Source organism: Dunckerocampus dactyliophorus, chromosome 9 (assembly GCF_027744805.1).
Source record: "Dunckerocampus dactyliophorus isolate RoL2022-P2 chromosome 9, RoL_Ddac_1.1, whole genome shotgun sequence".
Taxonomy (NCBI): Eukaryota; Metazoa; Chordata; class Actinopteri; order Syngnathiformes; family Syngnathidae; genus Dunckerocampus; species Dunckerocampus dactyliophorus.
This window is the reverse complement of record NC_072827.1, coordinates 31,559,975-31,576,572: the sequence shown is the minus strand read 5'-3', so window position 1 is coordinate 31,576,572 and position 16,598 is coordinate 31,559,975. Positions and strand designations below refer to the sequence as shown.

General features: G+C 45.9%; 2 protein-coding genes across 6 annotated transcripts in view; one reads left to right on the top strand and one right to left on the bottom strand.

The window, feature by feature from the left end:
- Positions 1-3,973, top strand: part of csrnp3 (cysteine-serine-rich nuclear protein 3) — a 29,790-nt gene extending 25,817 nt beyond the window's left edge. For both annotated transcript variants that reach the window (XM_054787137.1, XM_054787138.1), the window contains 2 exons: positions 47-343; positions 662-3,973. In XM_054787137.1, coding sequence (XP_054643112.1) covers positions 47-343; positions 662-1,660 — 1,296 coding nt within the window. In that variant the 3' untranslated portion in view covers positions 1,661-3,973. The remainder of the gene's footprint in view (positions 1-46; positions 344-661) is intronic.
- A 3,316-nt stretch (positions 3,974-7,289) lies between these two features.
- Positions 7,290-15,060, bottom strand: galnt3 (UDP-N-acetyl-alpha-D-galactosamine:polypeptide N-acetylgalactosaminyltransferase 3 (GalNAc-T3)). 4 transcript variants are annotated; one of them, XM_054787134.1, is made up of 13 exons: positions 14,909-15,060; positions 14,660-14,847; positions 14,335-14,473; positions 12,842-13,389; positions 11,206-11,378; positions 10,341-10,490; positions 10,041-10,275; positions 9,858-9,975; positions 9,500-9,700; positions 8,172-8,303; positions 8,005-8,106; positions 7,780-7,935; positions 7,290-7,700 (listed from the first exon to the last, which is right to left on the bottom strand). In XM_054787134.1, exons 3-13 carry the CDS (start codon positions 14,335-14,337, stop codon positions 7,587-7,589), a joined length of 1,932 nt encoding a protein of 643 aa, XP_054643109.1. In that variant the 5' UTR covers positions 14,338-14,473; positions 14,660-14,847; positions 14,909-15,060; the 3' UTR covers positions 7,290-7,586. The 4 variants fall into 4 exon arrangements, with proteins under 4 accessions (XP_054643109.1, XP_054643110.1, XP_054643108.1 ...); XM_054787135.1 differs by having other exon boundaries at positions 14,664-14,847; XM_054787133.1 differs by lacking the exons at positions 14,660-14,847; positions 14,909-15,060 and having other exon boundaries at positions 14,335-14,571.
- Between the last annotated feature and the right edge of the window lie 1,538 nt (positions 15,061-16,598).

The following is a 16,598-nucleotide window of genomic DNA, read 5'->3' as shown; positions in this document are numbered from 1 at the left end:
AATCATGCATCATACCATCCAAGATGATTGGGTTTTCTTTTTGAAGTTGACCAAGAACGGCACAGTCGAGTCCGAGGAGGCCAACACGCTGACGGCGGAGGACATCTCCGACGACGACATCGACCTGGACAACACGGAAGTGGACGAGTACTTCTTCCTGCAGCCACTCACCACCAAAAAGAGGCGGGCCCTGCTCCGCTCCTCGGGCGTCAAGAAAATCGACGTAGAGGAGAAGCATGAACTTCGGGCCATTCGAATGTCCCGGGAGGACTGCGGCTGTGATTGCAGAGTCTTCTGTGAGCCTGAGACCTGCGCCTGCAGCAATGCAGGAATCAAGTGCCAGGTGAGTCCTTGGTTCTACCAAGCAGAACCGCTTGCTCACACACGGTGAAGAAGGTCCAAAAGAGGTCCTCCATACTGTCATGGTGATACGTAAAGGATGCAACTGCACATCCTGCAGTACAACAGAAACGAATATAAAGAAACAGCATTTATGAATAATGACACAAAGCTAAGTCATCCCTCATTTAAGTTTTGCCGAAAACATTAGCATCTTTGGCTACAAACGCTGGCATGTCTGGCATGTCAAGCATGTGCATGTTTGTCTGCGAGCGTGTGCAGCGGCGGGGTGGCTGACAGGAAGTGCTTTGCGTGCCTCCAGGTGGATCGCATGTCCTTCCCGTGCGGCTGCAGCAAGGAAGGCTGCAGCAACTCCAGCGGCAGAGTGGAGTTTAATCCCATCCGCGTTCGGACGCACTTCCTGCACACCATCATGAAGCTGGAACTGGAGAAGAGTCGCGAGCAGGAGCAAGCGTCCACCCCCAACGGTTACCATGGCAACGACAGCACCGCCACCAACCCTCTGGTTCTGTCTCAGCACAGGCTGGACTTCACGCTGTCGGACGCCGTTCCCCAAAGCACCGGTGTGCACCTGCAGACGTCGGACGAGATGGAGGCACCGCTGGAGGAGGACGAGGACGATGACGATGACGATGATGAGGAGGAGGAAGAGGAGGAGGAGGATGAGGAGGAAGAGGAGAATGAGGACGAGGAGGACAGTAGCAGCGTTTTCAGCGGCATTTCAGACTCCAGCACTCAGAGTTTAGCCAACAGCGACTCAGAGGAGGATGAAGACGAGGATGAAGACGAGGAGAGGTCAGACACGTGCCACACGGAGGCGCCGTTGGCGTCCGTCTTGTGTTACGACAACCACATGAACGGAAGCACTTATTTAATCAACTCCTCCCCTGCTGACTACTATCAGCTGGGCACCTCTAGCTCCGCCCCAAATGGCCAAAGCAGCCAATCGGGCGAGGCCTACGGGGACACCTTAGCATTCCCAGAGCCAATCGGCAACCCCCAAACCCAGCAGGGCGTCTTCCCCAATCAGGAACAATACTCCACGCATTGTAATCTGAGTACTAATGTATCCCATTACACCACACCTGAGCAGGACAAGCCGTCCCAAGTGGATTTTGCGGACCCGTCCCAGAACCAGACGCAGTTTCACAACTACCTGAACAATAACGTTCCCTTCAGCCCCCGTGGCTCGTGTGCGAGCTCCGAGCCGCCGCCGCAGCCGAACGTCAACATCAACGCACATCCCGACCTCAGCTTGCTAGCCAGCAGTACCAAGAACCTGTCCTTACCCGCCCTGTGAAGACACGCCAGGACCCTCGACAACCCCGCCCACTCGGGGGGGGGGGTCATTCTTGGCCGTTTGCTTCATCTCACCTTCAAAAAAAAAAAAGCATCAGCGACGTCACGCCTTTCATTTTCCATCGTGGGATCAATCATACGATTGATACATCCTGGAAACCGATATTGTACTTTTCTATGTCTACGTGTCGAATGTGTTGCTTTATTATTGCTTAGGATTGTGTGTACACGTAAATATATTGTCAGTTTTGATAATGCGCATGCTCTTTTTGGGAATCGCAGGGGACACATTGCTATTGTTTTACAGAAGAGACAAAGGCGCACCCACGGTGTACATTGTGCTTGTTTTGCTGACTATTCGATGCTTTTCTGTCATTTGGGAAGCTGAGAAAGCCTGAGTTTGGATGTTTGGAGTCACACAAAAGGTCACATTGGACCCGAAAGCCGAGGCCCAAAGGCACGCACGTCTTATCAACACGGGTGGTCCTCCGCTTAGCATGGACTTCCTTTCCTGAGACTGATGGGGGTGGAGCTTTAGTCGTTACCATAACGACAGCGACATCAACTCTCGCTGCACGTGCAACACATGAAGGCCGTATCGTATTCATAGAAAGACCAAACACAACAACGACATCAGTCCCACATCTCCAAATCCATGACCCCTACAGCCTTCATCAGCATCAGCCATCTTTGTTAGGGTGCACCATCATAATCGCCAATTAACATTAAAAATAGCTCCCATAACGCTCCAATGAAAACATCAGCATCTTTGGCCAAAAACACCAACAAAAAAGGAAAGATTACCTCTACTGTGCATGTGAGCAAATCAAGCGCTCCTTTTTTCTCCTGCCCGTGACGTTAACGGCCTGTCATGTTTCATGTTCTAGTGGTACCAAATGCTCTGCACTGAGGGGAACAAACCCATGGAGCACACACAAAACCTTATCAGCCACCTGACACGCCTGCGCCACGGTCTTTGAAAACAGACCTCCGTGGCGTCACTCCAGCCGCTCGGCACATGTGCCCCAATACAGTGCACCTTGCTGGGCCACGGCGGGGGCCTCCTCCCCCTCCATACTCTAATCGTGGTGATGTGGTGGTCGTAGTAAAGTCAGGATATTTCAAAAGGCACACTTGGTCAAATCCTAATTCGTCTCCAGGTGTGCACAAACTATGTAAAAAGTGGATGCAAAAAGGTCATGGCTTCTCAGTATTGGTTTGAAGATAAAGATAAAGATAAAAAATAAAGATATGGTGCATCTCTCATCTTTATCCGTCATGATGGTGGCGGCCAGTACTGGTGGACGTGTCTCTGTTGATTTTCACTTCCACGGTGATGACTTTCCTTTCCTTTCCTTTCCTTTCCTTTCCTTTCCTTTCCTTTGGCGCACTGCCACTCGGGAGACGTTGCGAAGTGTAAAAAGTGAACTAATAAGCGATGTTATTCTTCCTCGGTGTGGCAGAGGTGTACGGTATTCTTCCGTAGTTTTTAAGTACTTTATGGGAGCGCGTCGGTAGTAGAGGACCACCTGTACTTGAACGGCGTAAACCTGATAAGTGTTTCCTCAATACAGGGATGTAAAATATGAACTCGCACTTTGAAACGTCTGCAAAAGCTCTGATTGAAACGTACGGCGAGCACACAACACGGTTACCTGAAGTCATGTGATCAACCACTTGCCGGGTGCACATGCTTGTGCTTTGAACGGCACAGAAAGGGGAATCGCCACGCTAATGTTTATCTACGTGGCACTGATATGTTGCGTGCGACAGCTGGAGGCGTGGCCAATCGTTCTGCTGATGTTTGCCTGACATTAAAAGGATGACAATCACAGCTTCGAATGAATGAAACGTTAGCCAACGCGAGCCACCGGAAGTCACATCGGTGCCGTCCTCCTGGACGTGTACTGGTTCTGCGGAGTAGCCTGGACCTTGTGTGTGTGTGTGTGTGTGTGTGTGTGTGTGTGTGTGTTTCAGGCCAAGCCCTTCTCGTGCAGATTTCTTTTGCCAAAGCTTCCACGTGAGGGCTGACACTCTGCTGATGTTGCATCTTTCATTTTCACAGTATTTATTCTGAATGATATATTGCCACGTGTATTTATTGTGCTAAGTCGATAGTTGATATCTTAAACATTTTTGAAATGCCGATTGTGAGTTGTAAAGCTTCATGTGCCTGGACTTTCATTTGGGATCTTTTAGATTTTGTGAAATGCAAACGTTTTGCACAACGTGATGATACATTTTACGTGTTTAGACGGAAAGCTGCTTGCTTTATTTTCTACATGCTTTTGAAATAAATGTCATTTGGTCTTCATCATGACGTCACTGCGAGGGTGACTCACCCGACGACAGTCTGAAGCGCCCTCTAGTGACCACTGTCGGGGCTGCGAGTACTTTGAAAAAGTCATGTCATAGCATGAACACATTCATTTGTTCATTTAAATAAATCAACCATTTATTTCTTTTTAAACAAAAAGCAAATAGAATACGTGAAAATGTTTTTTTAATCCATTTAAAAAAGAAAAAAATGATTAAGAAGTATGATATGAATGAAAACGTTGTTCACAATTCACACATGGCTTCATTTACGATCGGCCATCGCCGCAAATGACTGAAGTATCAAAAGTACTGATAGTATCAATTTTAGAGCATGACGAGCTGGTCGTATCGATCCACGTTGTCCTGTTGTCCCTAGTTTACTAGTAATAATAATAATTCTTATTATTGCTGCCACTTTGGAATGATGTGAAAACATCCATCCATCCATTTTCTATGCCGCTTCTCCTCATTAGGGTAACGGGAGCATGCTGGAGCCTATCCCAGCTGACTTCGGGCGACAGGCGGGGTACACCCTGGACTGGTCGCCAGCCAGTGGCAGGGCACATATAGATAAACAACCATTCACTCACATTCATACCTATGGACAATTTAGAGAACAATTAACGTCACCTGCATGTTTTTGGAAGCTGGAGAAAACCCACGCGCACACGGGAGAACATGCAAACTCCACACAGAAATGCCCAAGGGAGAATCGATCTCCAGGCTGTTACTGTGTTGGCCAACGTGCTAACCACTAGACCACCGTGCGGCCCCATGTGAAAACATGTAACATGTAAACAGATTACCTCACCAAGAGGGTTAAAAGCTGCTGCTGATAACGATGCCACTTGACACACGTCTTTATGACTTTTATGATGCTCGTGACACGTGAATATAAAGAAAATGCCATTCTGGTGTTGACAAGCAGTGGAGGCGCCGCAAGTGGTTGGAAGCAGCGGAGAAGACGGGGCAACCAATTGGTAAGTCTACGCCTTTACCTGCTCCAGCCGTGGTGGCGGGACCATGAACGTATCGTAGGCGTGTACAGGAAGACGGACGGGAACACGGAGTGCACGATGACGCCAAAGCTACTGTAGGATGATACAGGATGATAGAGGGGAGACGAGGTGTATCTCACGCCTTATGCTAGCCGTTTTCTTCAGCGTTTTTAAAGATAAACCATTTTAAGCGGCCTCCTCGTTGATCGCAAGCAGAGGGGGGCGCATGCATCCATGATATTACGGATACCAGGGCAGTATCGCTATGGGATGGACATACGGCATTATGTTTATTCCATCGTATCTGTCAATGAATGCGGTAGAGTTGATGCATCAACCATCACGTTATCGAAAGGAACAACCACAGTCGGATCTCCACAGACTATCACAAAGTGGAAATTTCAAGATGTAAAAATGTCCATATAAAAACACATTCACCAGCTGTCATGCGCATTTTGTCCCAACCTGAACAGGCAACCACGGGGGGGCGTTATATCCTGTATTCCAATCCCGGCACATTATAGCGATCTAATGTATCTTATTTATGATGTATTGTGTAAAACTAAGACATGAATAACATCAAATTAAAAGCACAAAATGAATGCTGACCCCCCATCCACCAGTTCAAGTCCCAGCCAAGTGTTTCCATGATGATGACATGGCTGTTTGACGTGTGTGGTAAAAGGCAGCGCTAGCATGAATTAACTTAAGACAAATGTGCACATTAGCACTCAATAAGACATCCAAACTTACCTTCATGCATTCCCACATAGTATCAGCATTTGATACCAAATATGAGGTGAAAGAAAAATGGTACAAATACAGCAGCAGTAGAGAGAAAGTTAGCACACGCACGATGGACATGCGTCAAGTGAGACGGATGTAACAGAGAGAATCCGGCCACTTTTCAAAATAAAACAACAAAAAAGGAATAATGGAAGTTATTTTTTCTTTCCGCGGCCCGGGGGTTAGGGACCACTGGGTTAGAGGGTTAGGTTGGTAAGTTTTAATGACTGCTTTATATGAGTGTATAGTCAGACAGAAAGCCATCGTCGATGCACAGGCTCGTGAACGTGCATGTCGCTACAACCCTCTGGGTCCCAAGCAGGCCCATCCCAGCAACCCTCGTATAATCCTTGGATGATATCGTATTCTAATGTCATTGCAGCGTGACGACAATATAGCCCGGTACAGTTTCTTAAAAAATCTTTTATTTATTTTTATCTTTGCTGTTCTGTTTTTTTTTATCTTTGTTTTTATTTTATTTATTTTTAGCTGTATTTTTCTTGTTTTGCTTTATTTTATCTTTTATTTTTCCATTTTTTTACCTGTTTATTTTTATCTTGTTTTTTTTTATATATTTTTCTTTCTTTTGATTGTTTTTATCTTCATTACTTTCATCTTATTTTATTTTTTTTGTTTTAGTTTTTATCTTGTTTTATTTTTTCTTTTATTTTTCTTTATCTTTAGTTTTGTCATTTTTTTTAAATGTCTATCCTTATTTTTCTTTAGTTTTTTCATGTGTTTATTTTAATTTTTGTCTTTATTTTGTGTTTATCTGTTTTTTATTCCTTTTATTTTTTTATTCCGTTATTTCTATATTTTGTTTTTAGTGTTTTCCAAACTTCCGAAACGTCACTTCCGGAAGTGAGTGTTTTTTTTCCCTCCCCATTTGAAATGTCAAAAGAGGTTTGTTTCAAATTGTGGTGGCGGCCTTCTAGTAGTTTGTGTTGTGTTATTGTTGCTAATTGATGATTGAGGTTGGAGAGCTGGCAGCAGACATTAAGAGGGAAGGATCAAGTGGCTGGAAATATTGTTTCCGTAGTACTTTTGCACTTTCCTCCACATTCTTGTGCACTGCTTTCATTGCACAATGAAAACCCTCACTTACCGTTTTTCTTCAGTGTTTTGGGGGCCTGGCGGTAGAACGCTGTGAAAAGTGGTGTCAGAAGTGGGATGAGGTGAGAGTGAGGCTCGGAGGCAGCAGATATTCATCTCTTTTCTGCTGTCCAAAGTCTTTCGTCAGGGCCAGAAACTCTCCCCCCGATGCTGACGCTGAAGGCCCCGCTTGCTGTGGACCGTTGGCCGTGGTTGGATCACCCCCAGGGGTGGAGGTCTCCACTTGTCTGGCCAGAGCTTGCAAAAAAAATGTTTGCCATCAATTTTTCTTCTCCATATCCCCGCGGGGGCTCTGTAGTAATCCAATTGACTCCCCCTTTTTTTCCTTTTGTACCCAATAGCCGCCCCCAGGGGACGTACGACTCTGTCCCTGACTAGTAGCCCCCCCCCCGTGTAGAATGAAATGACATCAGGGCAGTGGAAGAATCTATTGTCATAAAAACAGAAATTTGAAGGACAAATCTCATAGTTGTGTTTCAGATTTTCACTTTCACTCTCTTTGGCGCACAAATTGGGTGTATAAAAAAAAAAAAAAAAAGTGAATTTCTTTCCATGCTTAATACTGCACTACATGGACAAAAGTCTTGGGACACAGCCAGCTGTTCTGGAATGGCCCAACTGTCCCAATACTTTTGTCAAACACGAATCATGTTCCTAGTTGATCGCTTCTTATGTAAAATAAGTTAAAAGTCCATCTGGTGCTGCTGTGACTCAGATGAAGAACCAGAGCTGGAAGCTGTCGGTGGGGTCGCAGGGCGCCAGGGCGGGATGCTCGGGGCGGGCGCTGAGACACATGCTCCGTGTGGGCAGGAGGAGGAGCTTGTTCTAGACAACAAAAGGAACATCAGCGTGTGACTGAGCTTCCGCCGAAGGCTTCAGTTGGAAATAAAAAGGTCACACTAACGTCCTTCAGCTCCCATTTCTGCTCGGGTCCCGCAAAGGTGTTCCCGCCCTTGTACTGGCACAACTCCAGCCTGACGGCCCCCTCGGCCCCCCCCTGCAGGCACAGCTCCTTCTGGATGTTGTGTCGCAGCTCGTGGTGCGTGGACAACTCAAAATACTGCAAGGGGAGGAGACGGAGGCGCTGATTGATCGACAGGTGAAACCAGATTGGAGATGCAAGGCTGACCTGGTTCCCCCCCAGTCCGTGACACGGGTACATGATCACGCCTTTGCCGCCCTCGTTGTTCTCTCCTGCATCCAAACACCAGTCCTTGCCCACGTTTTTCACCTACAGGTGGGACGACAGAAGTACCACGTCATAGTCACATGATTGCGTCAAGCGTCCAGTCTTACCGCGCCAAAGCGGACAGGGTTGAGGTCGGCCATGAAGATCTCCGGGTAGACGTTCTTCAAATACCAGGAGAAGCTCTTGCACTGCAGCCGCTCACGCAGGTCCACACGTCTGGAGATGTCTCCAAAGGTTCTCTTGGGGGGGTCAATAAAAACACCAAAAGGATGACAAAGACTGACGAACAAACATTTTGGCTAAAACAGCAGCAGTCACGTGACAGCGATGCTCCGCCCCCACTGCTAACGAGGGCTGAGGACTGTGTGAGGAATGCGAGGTGGGCATTCAGGGGGCTTTTTATGGCACCGGTGAGACCACATGTCAGCAGGACGACACTTTATTTTGGAAAGATGTGCCAACAACTTCCATGTTATCCAAGAAAAGAGTGCACCTCAGCTTTGTCTCAAGTGAAAACATGAATAACAACTTCACGCTCGGCTCTTTTCCCCCGGTTTTGATGTTTTTAAATTTTAGGACTTTTTGTTCCCAAGCTAATTTGCTAAACATTACAACTTGTGTTATTTCCTGTAGTATAACATTTCAAAAAAAGCAAAGCATTTTTGCTCCTTTTTTCTTCATATTCCATGTTTTTTCCCCTCATGACTGACTTTTTCATCCATCTTAATATTTGGAGTTTAGTCTTGTAAAACTACAGCCGTTTCCCATTTTAGCTGATTTTATTTTTTTTTCTTCCGATAGTTACGACTTTATTCCAGGGAAGGGCAAACTGCGGCCCACAGGCCACATCAGGCCCGCCAAGCGTCTTAATGCGGCCCGCCGAGCATTTAACCTCAAACGTGGAAAGTGTAGCTGCCCCCCCCCCTCCCTTGGAACAACTTTTTCCACCACCTAATTTTTCTTTTTCATAATATTCTGGCTTAAAAAAAAAAAAAACATCTTTTATCTTTAATATTTAATTTTTTTTATTTTATATAACTTTATGCAATTATATAAAAAGTGACATATTCATTATAATATAATGTTATTCTCTAAAATAACTTCTATTATTGGACTTTCTCGTAAAAGTAAGGCTGATGTTTCATTGCTGCTATGCTATGCTATGCTATGCTATGCTATGCTATGCTATGCTATGCTATGCTATGCATTTAGAGTGTTTTGTAGGCCAATACAAACATGGGGTCACACCCTGGACGGGCCTGTTTTAGGCTGCCCCTTTCATGAGGGCCATTTTTCTTTTTGACTCGAGTGTTTCCTTGTGCAGCAGCGGAGTGACGGTGCTGAAGAGAAGATATGTTGTAACTTGCCTTGAGGCGGCCAATGGAGGTCGTGAAGCGCATTAGAAGGAAGAACTGTTGGGATAAATACCACCTACCTCTTTGGCCATCTGTCCCGCCTGCTGATTACGCCGGTAGAAGATCTCCTTGTACTCGTCCATCCACACCTCCGCCAGTCGGACCTGGTTGCGGGCGATCACCTGAGTGCCCTTGGGGAAGGTGTGGGGGCTCTTGGTGCGGAAAACATGGCCGACAACGGAGCACGGGATGATCTCCAGCTGTCCGCCGCACTGCCACACCTGCAGGTCACAGGGAGAACATACCTGACTTGTTGGGGCCACCTTTCCACCAAGACATGCCGCTCCATTTGTTCTGGTTGGTTGGGACTAAGCGGGAACCACCCCGGTCTGGTCTAGTGAACATTTGAAAGTCTTTGATGCTTTTGCAGCGTCTTACCCTGAAAGACATTTCAATATTCTCTCCACCCCAGATCTCCATCTGCTCGTCGTAGCTTCCAACGTGGTAGAAGTATTCCTTGGAGATGGAGAAGAGGCCGCCAGCAAACGTAGGAGTCCTGCAGGGTACTTCAATTAAAAAGGAGCTGACTCAACGTGGATGTTCAGAGGACCCCGGGCTTACATGATAGGGTAGGTTGCATCCCTCCTCTTCCTCTTCTCATGATCCGGAAGACTCTCCCATCCAAAGGTCAGGCTCCAGTCAAAGTTTCCCCGGTTGTGGTGCTGGCCGTACGGGGACGGCTTCATGAAATCAAAGGTGTTGAGGTCGATGGTGGTTATGTCGGGACTGACCACCACGTTGGAGTTCTCCGCTATCCTGGCAAGCAGCGGCTCCAGCCAACCATGGAAGCATTCACCTGGAAAGACAGCAATTACCATCACACCCACGTTGACGTGTCTGGCATGCGGGGTGCGGCCTCACAGTGCGCATCCAGGAAGGTGAGCGTGTCACCGGTGGCCACGGAGGCGCCCAGCAACCGAGCCGTGATGAGGCCCTTCCTCTCTTTTTGCCGAACCACACGAACAATACTCAAAGCTTTCAGGTACTCGTCCAGCTCGTCCTTCAGCACCTCTGAAAGTTGAGAAGAAAAAGACAGCAGTTGAGTGGATAAAACTTTAGCATTCGTGGAATGCAAACAAATCTTTACTGCTAATCCTCAGTGTGGCAAGATATTTTATTTGGTCAAACCAGTTTGTAGAAAAAAGACTGCCAGGGCTTCAAGGCTATATGCTAGCATGCTAAGTGTTAGCATGCTAGCTAATTTACTAATGTCTACATGTAAATACAGACATGACATGATGTAGGGGCACTATCGAACTGCCTTGGCACTTTTCACATAGAGAGGTATCTTACTAGGTGCTAGCATGGTAACCGCTAACATGTTAGCATTTTAATTTATTTTGTCATGTTTAAATGCAAATAAAGACATGGCATGATGTAGGGGCACTATCGAACTACCCTGGCACTTTTCACAGAGTGGTATCTTGCTAGGTGCTAGCATGCTAACTGCTAGCATTTTATAGCATTTTAGTTTTGTCATGTTTGAAGGCAAACGCAGACATGGGATCGGTACACTATAGTATTTGTAGAAACTCTCAGGTTCCCAATATGCAACACTTGCTCTCCCCCAAGACTGACTGCTTCCTGCCCCAGGCTGCTGACTCACTTCTAAGCCCAACACTTTCACTGCTTCTTAGGAAAGTTCGCTCCAGCAACTCGTCTACCTACAACCCACTTCATGGACTTCCTCTCCCACCACCCAAACCCCCAAAAGGGACCCGTTTACCGTCAGTGCTGGCATCGTCCACCAGGATAATCTCCTTGAGGAGAATGGCGGGGGACGCGTGGAGGACGCTGTACACCGTCCTCAGCAGGGTGCTCCAAGCCTCGTTGTGAAACACGATGATCACGCTGGTGGTTGGCAAGGGGGGGCAGCGCTTGAAGGTTTGCTCGATACATCTGCAGTACAAAGATAGATCTGTCTTCAGCGGTCCAGCTTTTACAAGGGTAGCCCCCGCCCCCCCCGTGTCTGTGTGTGCTGACTCTTTTCAAACAGTCCTGAGTCTGTGATGTCCAACATGTCCTCACGCTGACATGCAGCAGCAGTGCTGCCAAAAGCCACATGAAAGATTTGTTGGTGTTCCACTTGTTCCTTAAAAGAGCTCCAAAAAGTCCATCCAAAACTGAATCATACAAAATCATTTACACCCAAAAATATGAACCCGAAACACATTTTAGAGAATTCTAGTTGTTTGCCAAATGAGCCTTACAGGATATCGTAGTATTGTTAGGTGTGCCATCCAAGATGGCTGAATAAGCTAGCAACGCTCCCAAAAGGGTAAAAACGGTTGGTAACGTGTAATATTCCAGCATGACTCACTTAAGAATCCAAACCAGATCATACAAAAACTGATGTCTGAAAACGGAGGCTTGACTGCACAATAAAACCTCAGTTTTTGTACCAGTCCTTTTTTGGACTAAAATGATTTCTCGGTTTTCATACGACCAAACGACGGGCCTAACACATTAGTCTGCGCAATGTAGCGCTCAAACGCATCCACACGGAAACATTTTGATGTTTCAGCCTTTCATCCACACTGAAGAGGCGTCCGGGTGCCCTGAAACGGCTTCCAAATGTGGCAGCTTGTCTTTTCCATGACAGCCAAAAACGACATTGCCGACCCATTCCAGTCACGTGACCAAAGTCGTCCAGCTATACACTGTATACGACCTGGCCTTCGCTTTGTTTTCCGCATGGAATTATTCTACGTAATGTTTTAGTCCATATTTGGGCTGTCTGGAACACATGTACATTCCTATGGGAACACTGCTGTGGTGTTCTATCCGTGCTGTGTGTACTGTAGTAACTATCCGTGCTGTGTGTACTGTAGTAACAGGGGCATCCATGATAACGTGGAATACTTAGTTAGCTCATTTAAAGTAAAGTGGCAGCAGCTAATATGTAGTGATACCTTTGGCTAGTGGCCTGCCGCATTGTGAGCGAGTGTGTGGTGAAGCTAGTTGCTAGCCGGCTAGTAGCTAGCCAGTGTGGTATGGTGTCACTATGGCAGTAAGGTAGTTCTTGGGCGTAACAATGTTAATAATAATAATAATAATAATAATAATAATAATAATAATAATAACGTGGTTCCTATGCAGCTCACACGATGGAAACGGAGCCTTGTTGGCACATTTTGGAGGTTTTGTCAGAAGTGCAAAAGTGCACGTTTTGGTTGTGATTTCCATGACTTCCCATGATAACTGAGTACAACTCTTATTACGATCAGCCTGCGAGTTATGAAGGTGCAGGAAAGCAGGCGTGAGTGCTGAGCAATTATTTATAAAAGGAGTGAGCAATGTTTGGCGTGCACTAACAAGACGGAGGTAAAAGGTGACACCCAAGGGTGCAGAAGTCCACGTACTCTGGCGGTCTGGTGTCGGGGCCCAGGTCTCGGCTCAAGGAGATGCGATCACTGGCGTACTGGTTGAAGCAGTGCTTCTCTTGGCCTGTCTGCTTCTCCTTCTGCTCCTCGGGGCTCAGAGAGTCGGTGATGAAGGCCTTCCCGCCGGCGCCGGGAGCCAGCGGGTTCTGCGGCGGCCTCTCCAGGGCCGGTTTGAGCTCGGCCGGTGTGTAGTACCCCGGCAAACAGGACGTGTTGTCGGCACTGTCCCTCTGACGGACAGGAGCTTTAATCTGCATCTTTGGCATGGCTTCCCTGAAGTTATGAACAGCTCCCATCACCATGCCCAGCATGCTGTCCCGCTTCTGCTTGATCTCCTTGAGCCACGGGTCCTCCTGCGGACCTTGGCCCCCCACTTCCCATTGCATGAAGAACATGAACGTGACAAAGACCATCGCCACAATCGCCACTTTAAGAGGGTGAAGTCTCCTTCGGAGCAGTCTGCGCAGGGAGCTCATTCTTCTTCTTGGATGGACTGGAGTCTCTGCAGCGCCGCATTCAGAGACACGCTTCACCCTCAACAGGATACAAAAGAATACATTTAGCAGGAACAACGATGCGCCTTTTGGATTTTTTTTTTTTTTTTTACTTAATATAAATGTAAACACATTAAACATTAAAAAAACTTTTAAAAAAAAAGGTACAATATAACAAAACAAGTTACAAAAAAATTTAATATTGTTAAAAAAAATATTGAGCAGCAAGAAAATTTAGATTTTTTAATGTTTTACTTAATATAATATACAGTATGAAATAAATATATATAAATACTGGTAAAAAGTACTACATAAAAAGTAAAAACTAAAAATATTGTTTAAAAAAGTAAATATAGAAATATATTTGGCAAGAAAAATTAAGCGTCTTTATTTTATTTTTAATGTGAATATATGAAGTAAAAAAATATTTAAAAATTCTATGATATAAAAAGTAAGATGTAAACATTTTTTAGAAATATACAGAAAAAATAAGCATTTTGATTTTTTTATTTTGATGTTTTACTTACTAAAAACCAAAAAAAAAATTATTAACAGTACTATATAACAAAATTAATTATACAAAATTGTAAAAATATTTGAAAACATTTCAATTTTGTTTTGGTATTTACTTTATATAGAGCAAAATATATATCAAGTAAAATATATAAAGAAACTAACGATAAAAAACTGCTATATAAAGTCAAATGTTAAAAATAAATATAACATCTAAAAAAACTGTAAAGTTATAAAAAAAATAAGTGCCTTTTTCTTCTGCATTATTTCCACATAAACAATGTGATTTGGGTCTTCAGTTTGTCACCCGTGAGTTAGCACAAGCAGTTTAGCTAGCTTAAAGTTTTTTTTCCAAACGATGCTGCCAAAAGCGGCCTTTAATCCCAAGGTTCCATGCAAATGTGGCACAAATCAGTAAAGCAAACAAGTAGATTCCTTCCGGGCAGGAAACAAATAAACACTTACCATGAGTCAGTGAATCAGAGCCCAAATCATCAACAAAAGACGGCTGGAGTTAGGTCTCCCTGCGAGGTGGCGCCGCCATCATCCTCATTCCGGCACCGCTGCTGCTTTCTTCTACTTATTTGGCGGCGAGACGATGAAACTGTAACAAAAACGAGTCCTACTTGAGGAAACTTCCGTCTCGTTGGATCCAGGTGCGCTGCTCTCACTCAGGTAGAGGGCGGGAACCAGTTGGCACGCATGCGCAAACACCACCGCTGCGTGTCAAACTCAAGCATGTGGTGGGGGGAGGGCGGGGGTGCACACATCTAACAACAATCTTACTTACGTACTTCGAAGAAGTGGTGTTGGATGAACGAACGGGTGAATGAATGGATGAACGATGGTGTCGGTGGGGTTTTGTTCATTCATCCAGGCCGTTGCTGGGTTACAAATAGCGGAGGAACGCTTTATCCTGCAGTGCGTCTAATGGGCTCCTCACGGGAACATCCTGGCCAAAGTTCACTCGCCTTCGTTCTGCAAACAACATCAGAAGCTTCTTTATTATTTGGGATCGTTTGAAAAAGAAGGAACTCACCAGCAAACCCTAGGAGCTCCCGGCTTTACTTCACATGGCGCGGGTGAAGAAGTGATGTTCGGAGGAGGAGACTGCTTCCGCCCCCCCCCCCGGGAATCCCGTCCTATCTGTTTAGGACTCATTATTACGGCTTGTTAATGTTTGCCTGTGTGGTCACACTATTTTATCACTTCCCCTTAAACTCCTGGAAGAGCAATTTGTTTGCGTCACAAATCACGTGATTGCACAGTACTGAAAGCCCATGAGCACACATCTCTTTTCTGTGCCTTCTAAAGACATAAAAACTGCTAAAAAAGAGGCAGCTAATTAATGTGCTTGATGGAAAAAAAAAGTCCAAAAAGCGCCAACAAGGCTCCATTTCCATCACGTGAGCTGCATATCAACCACATTGTTATTGTTATTCTTATTGACATTGTTACTGGCGTAGTGACACCTCGCCACAGCACACCGGCTAGCTACTAGCTGCTAGCGACTAGCCTAACCACACGCTCACTCACAATGCCTCCAGCCTCTCCCCTTGGTGGGGGCACGGGTGCTTGTGCCCAGCTGTCTCCCCTGTTGAAGGAAGGCGGTTTTAATGTTGTTGTTTTTTTTAACTAATTACATATTGTATTTTTTTGTATTTGTGGATGGTATGTGTGACGTATGAGTACTGTGTGCTATCGTCCAGATCTTATGGCCGTTCCCCCGGTGACTGGCAGCTGTTAGGTGTTGTCGGTTGCTCTGGGGGCTCTGTTCGTCTTCGGGCCTGTGTGGTGGGATACCCAGCATGCGTGTGGTGGGGGCTTTCAGATGTGCAGTTGGGCTTGGGGTGGGGTATCCCTTCCTCTCTCCCTTCGGGGGCGGTGTTGCTGTGGTGTGGTGGATGCGGGGCGGGGGGATGCTTATTCTGGGGCAGGGTGGGGTGACATCTCTGAAGGGCTTGATATTTTTTGTTTGGTAAAATGGCTGAAAAAGACAGTCTGTGTATTTAAAGACACAACTTTGTACAACCTGTACATATGTACCAAGTTCTTCTACTGTTTTATCCTACAGTGCTTCTGTTGTTTGTTTAACACGTGTGTATAGCTTGCGTGCTTGTGTGGACTTCTTCCTACAGTAGCCCCAGGCTGCCAAGTGGTTGCCCAGCGCAGCTCTTTACTCATCCAATACCAAAGACATACGTTCTTTTTTAAACCCAAATGCTCACTCCCAAAGATGTATACTGCTCAAAAAAAAGAGGAACACTTGGAAAACACATCAGATCTAAACTGGGGGAAAAATGATGTTGAATATGTTTCCTGATAATAAGTGGGTGATGTATTAGTAACAAAATGATGCCACATCATTTGATAGAAATGAACATGATCACCCTATAGAGGGGGGAAATCAAAGACACCCCAAAAATGAAAGTGAAAAAATGATGCAGCACACTGGTCCATTTAGCTAAAATGTCATTGTAGCAACTCAAAATGATTCTCAGTAGTTTGTGTGGCCCCCACGTGCTTGTACGCATGCCTGACAACGTGGGGGCATGCTCCTAATGAGACTACGGATGGTGTCCTGGGGGATCTCCTCCCAGATCTGGACCAGGGAATCAATGAGCTCCTGGACAGTCTGAGGAGCAACCTGGCGGCGCCGGATGGACCTAAACATAATGTCCCAGAGGTGTTCTATTGGGTTTAGGTCAGGTGAACGTGGGGGCCAGTCA

Coding starts and splice junctions, on each gene's coding strand:
- galnt3 (XM_054787134.1), bottom strand. Junction 11,379..12,841: donor CCCGACACCAGACCGCCAGA/GTACGTGGACTT, acceptor TTTGTACTGCAG/ATGTATCGAGCAAACCTTCA. Junction 10,491..11,205: donor GGACGATGCCAGCACTGACG/GTAAACGGGTCC, acceptor CTCAACTTTCAG/AGGTGCTGAAGGACGAGCTG.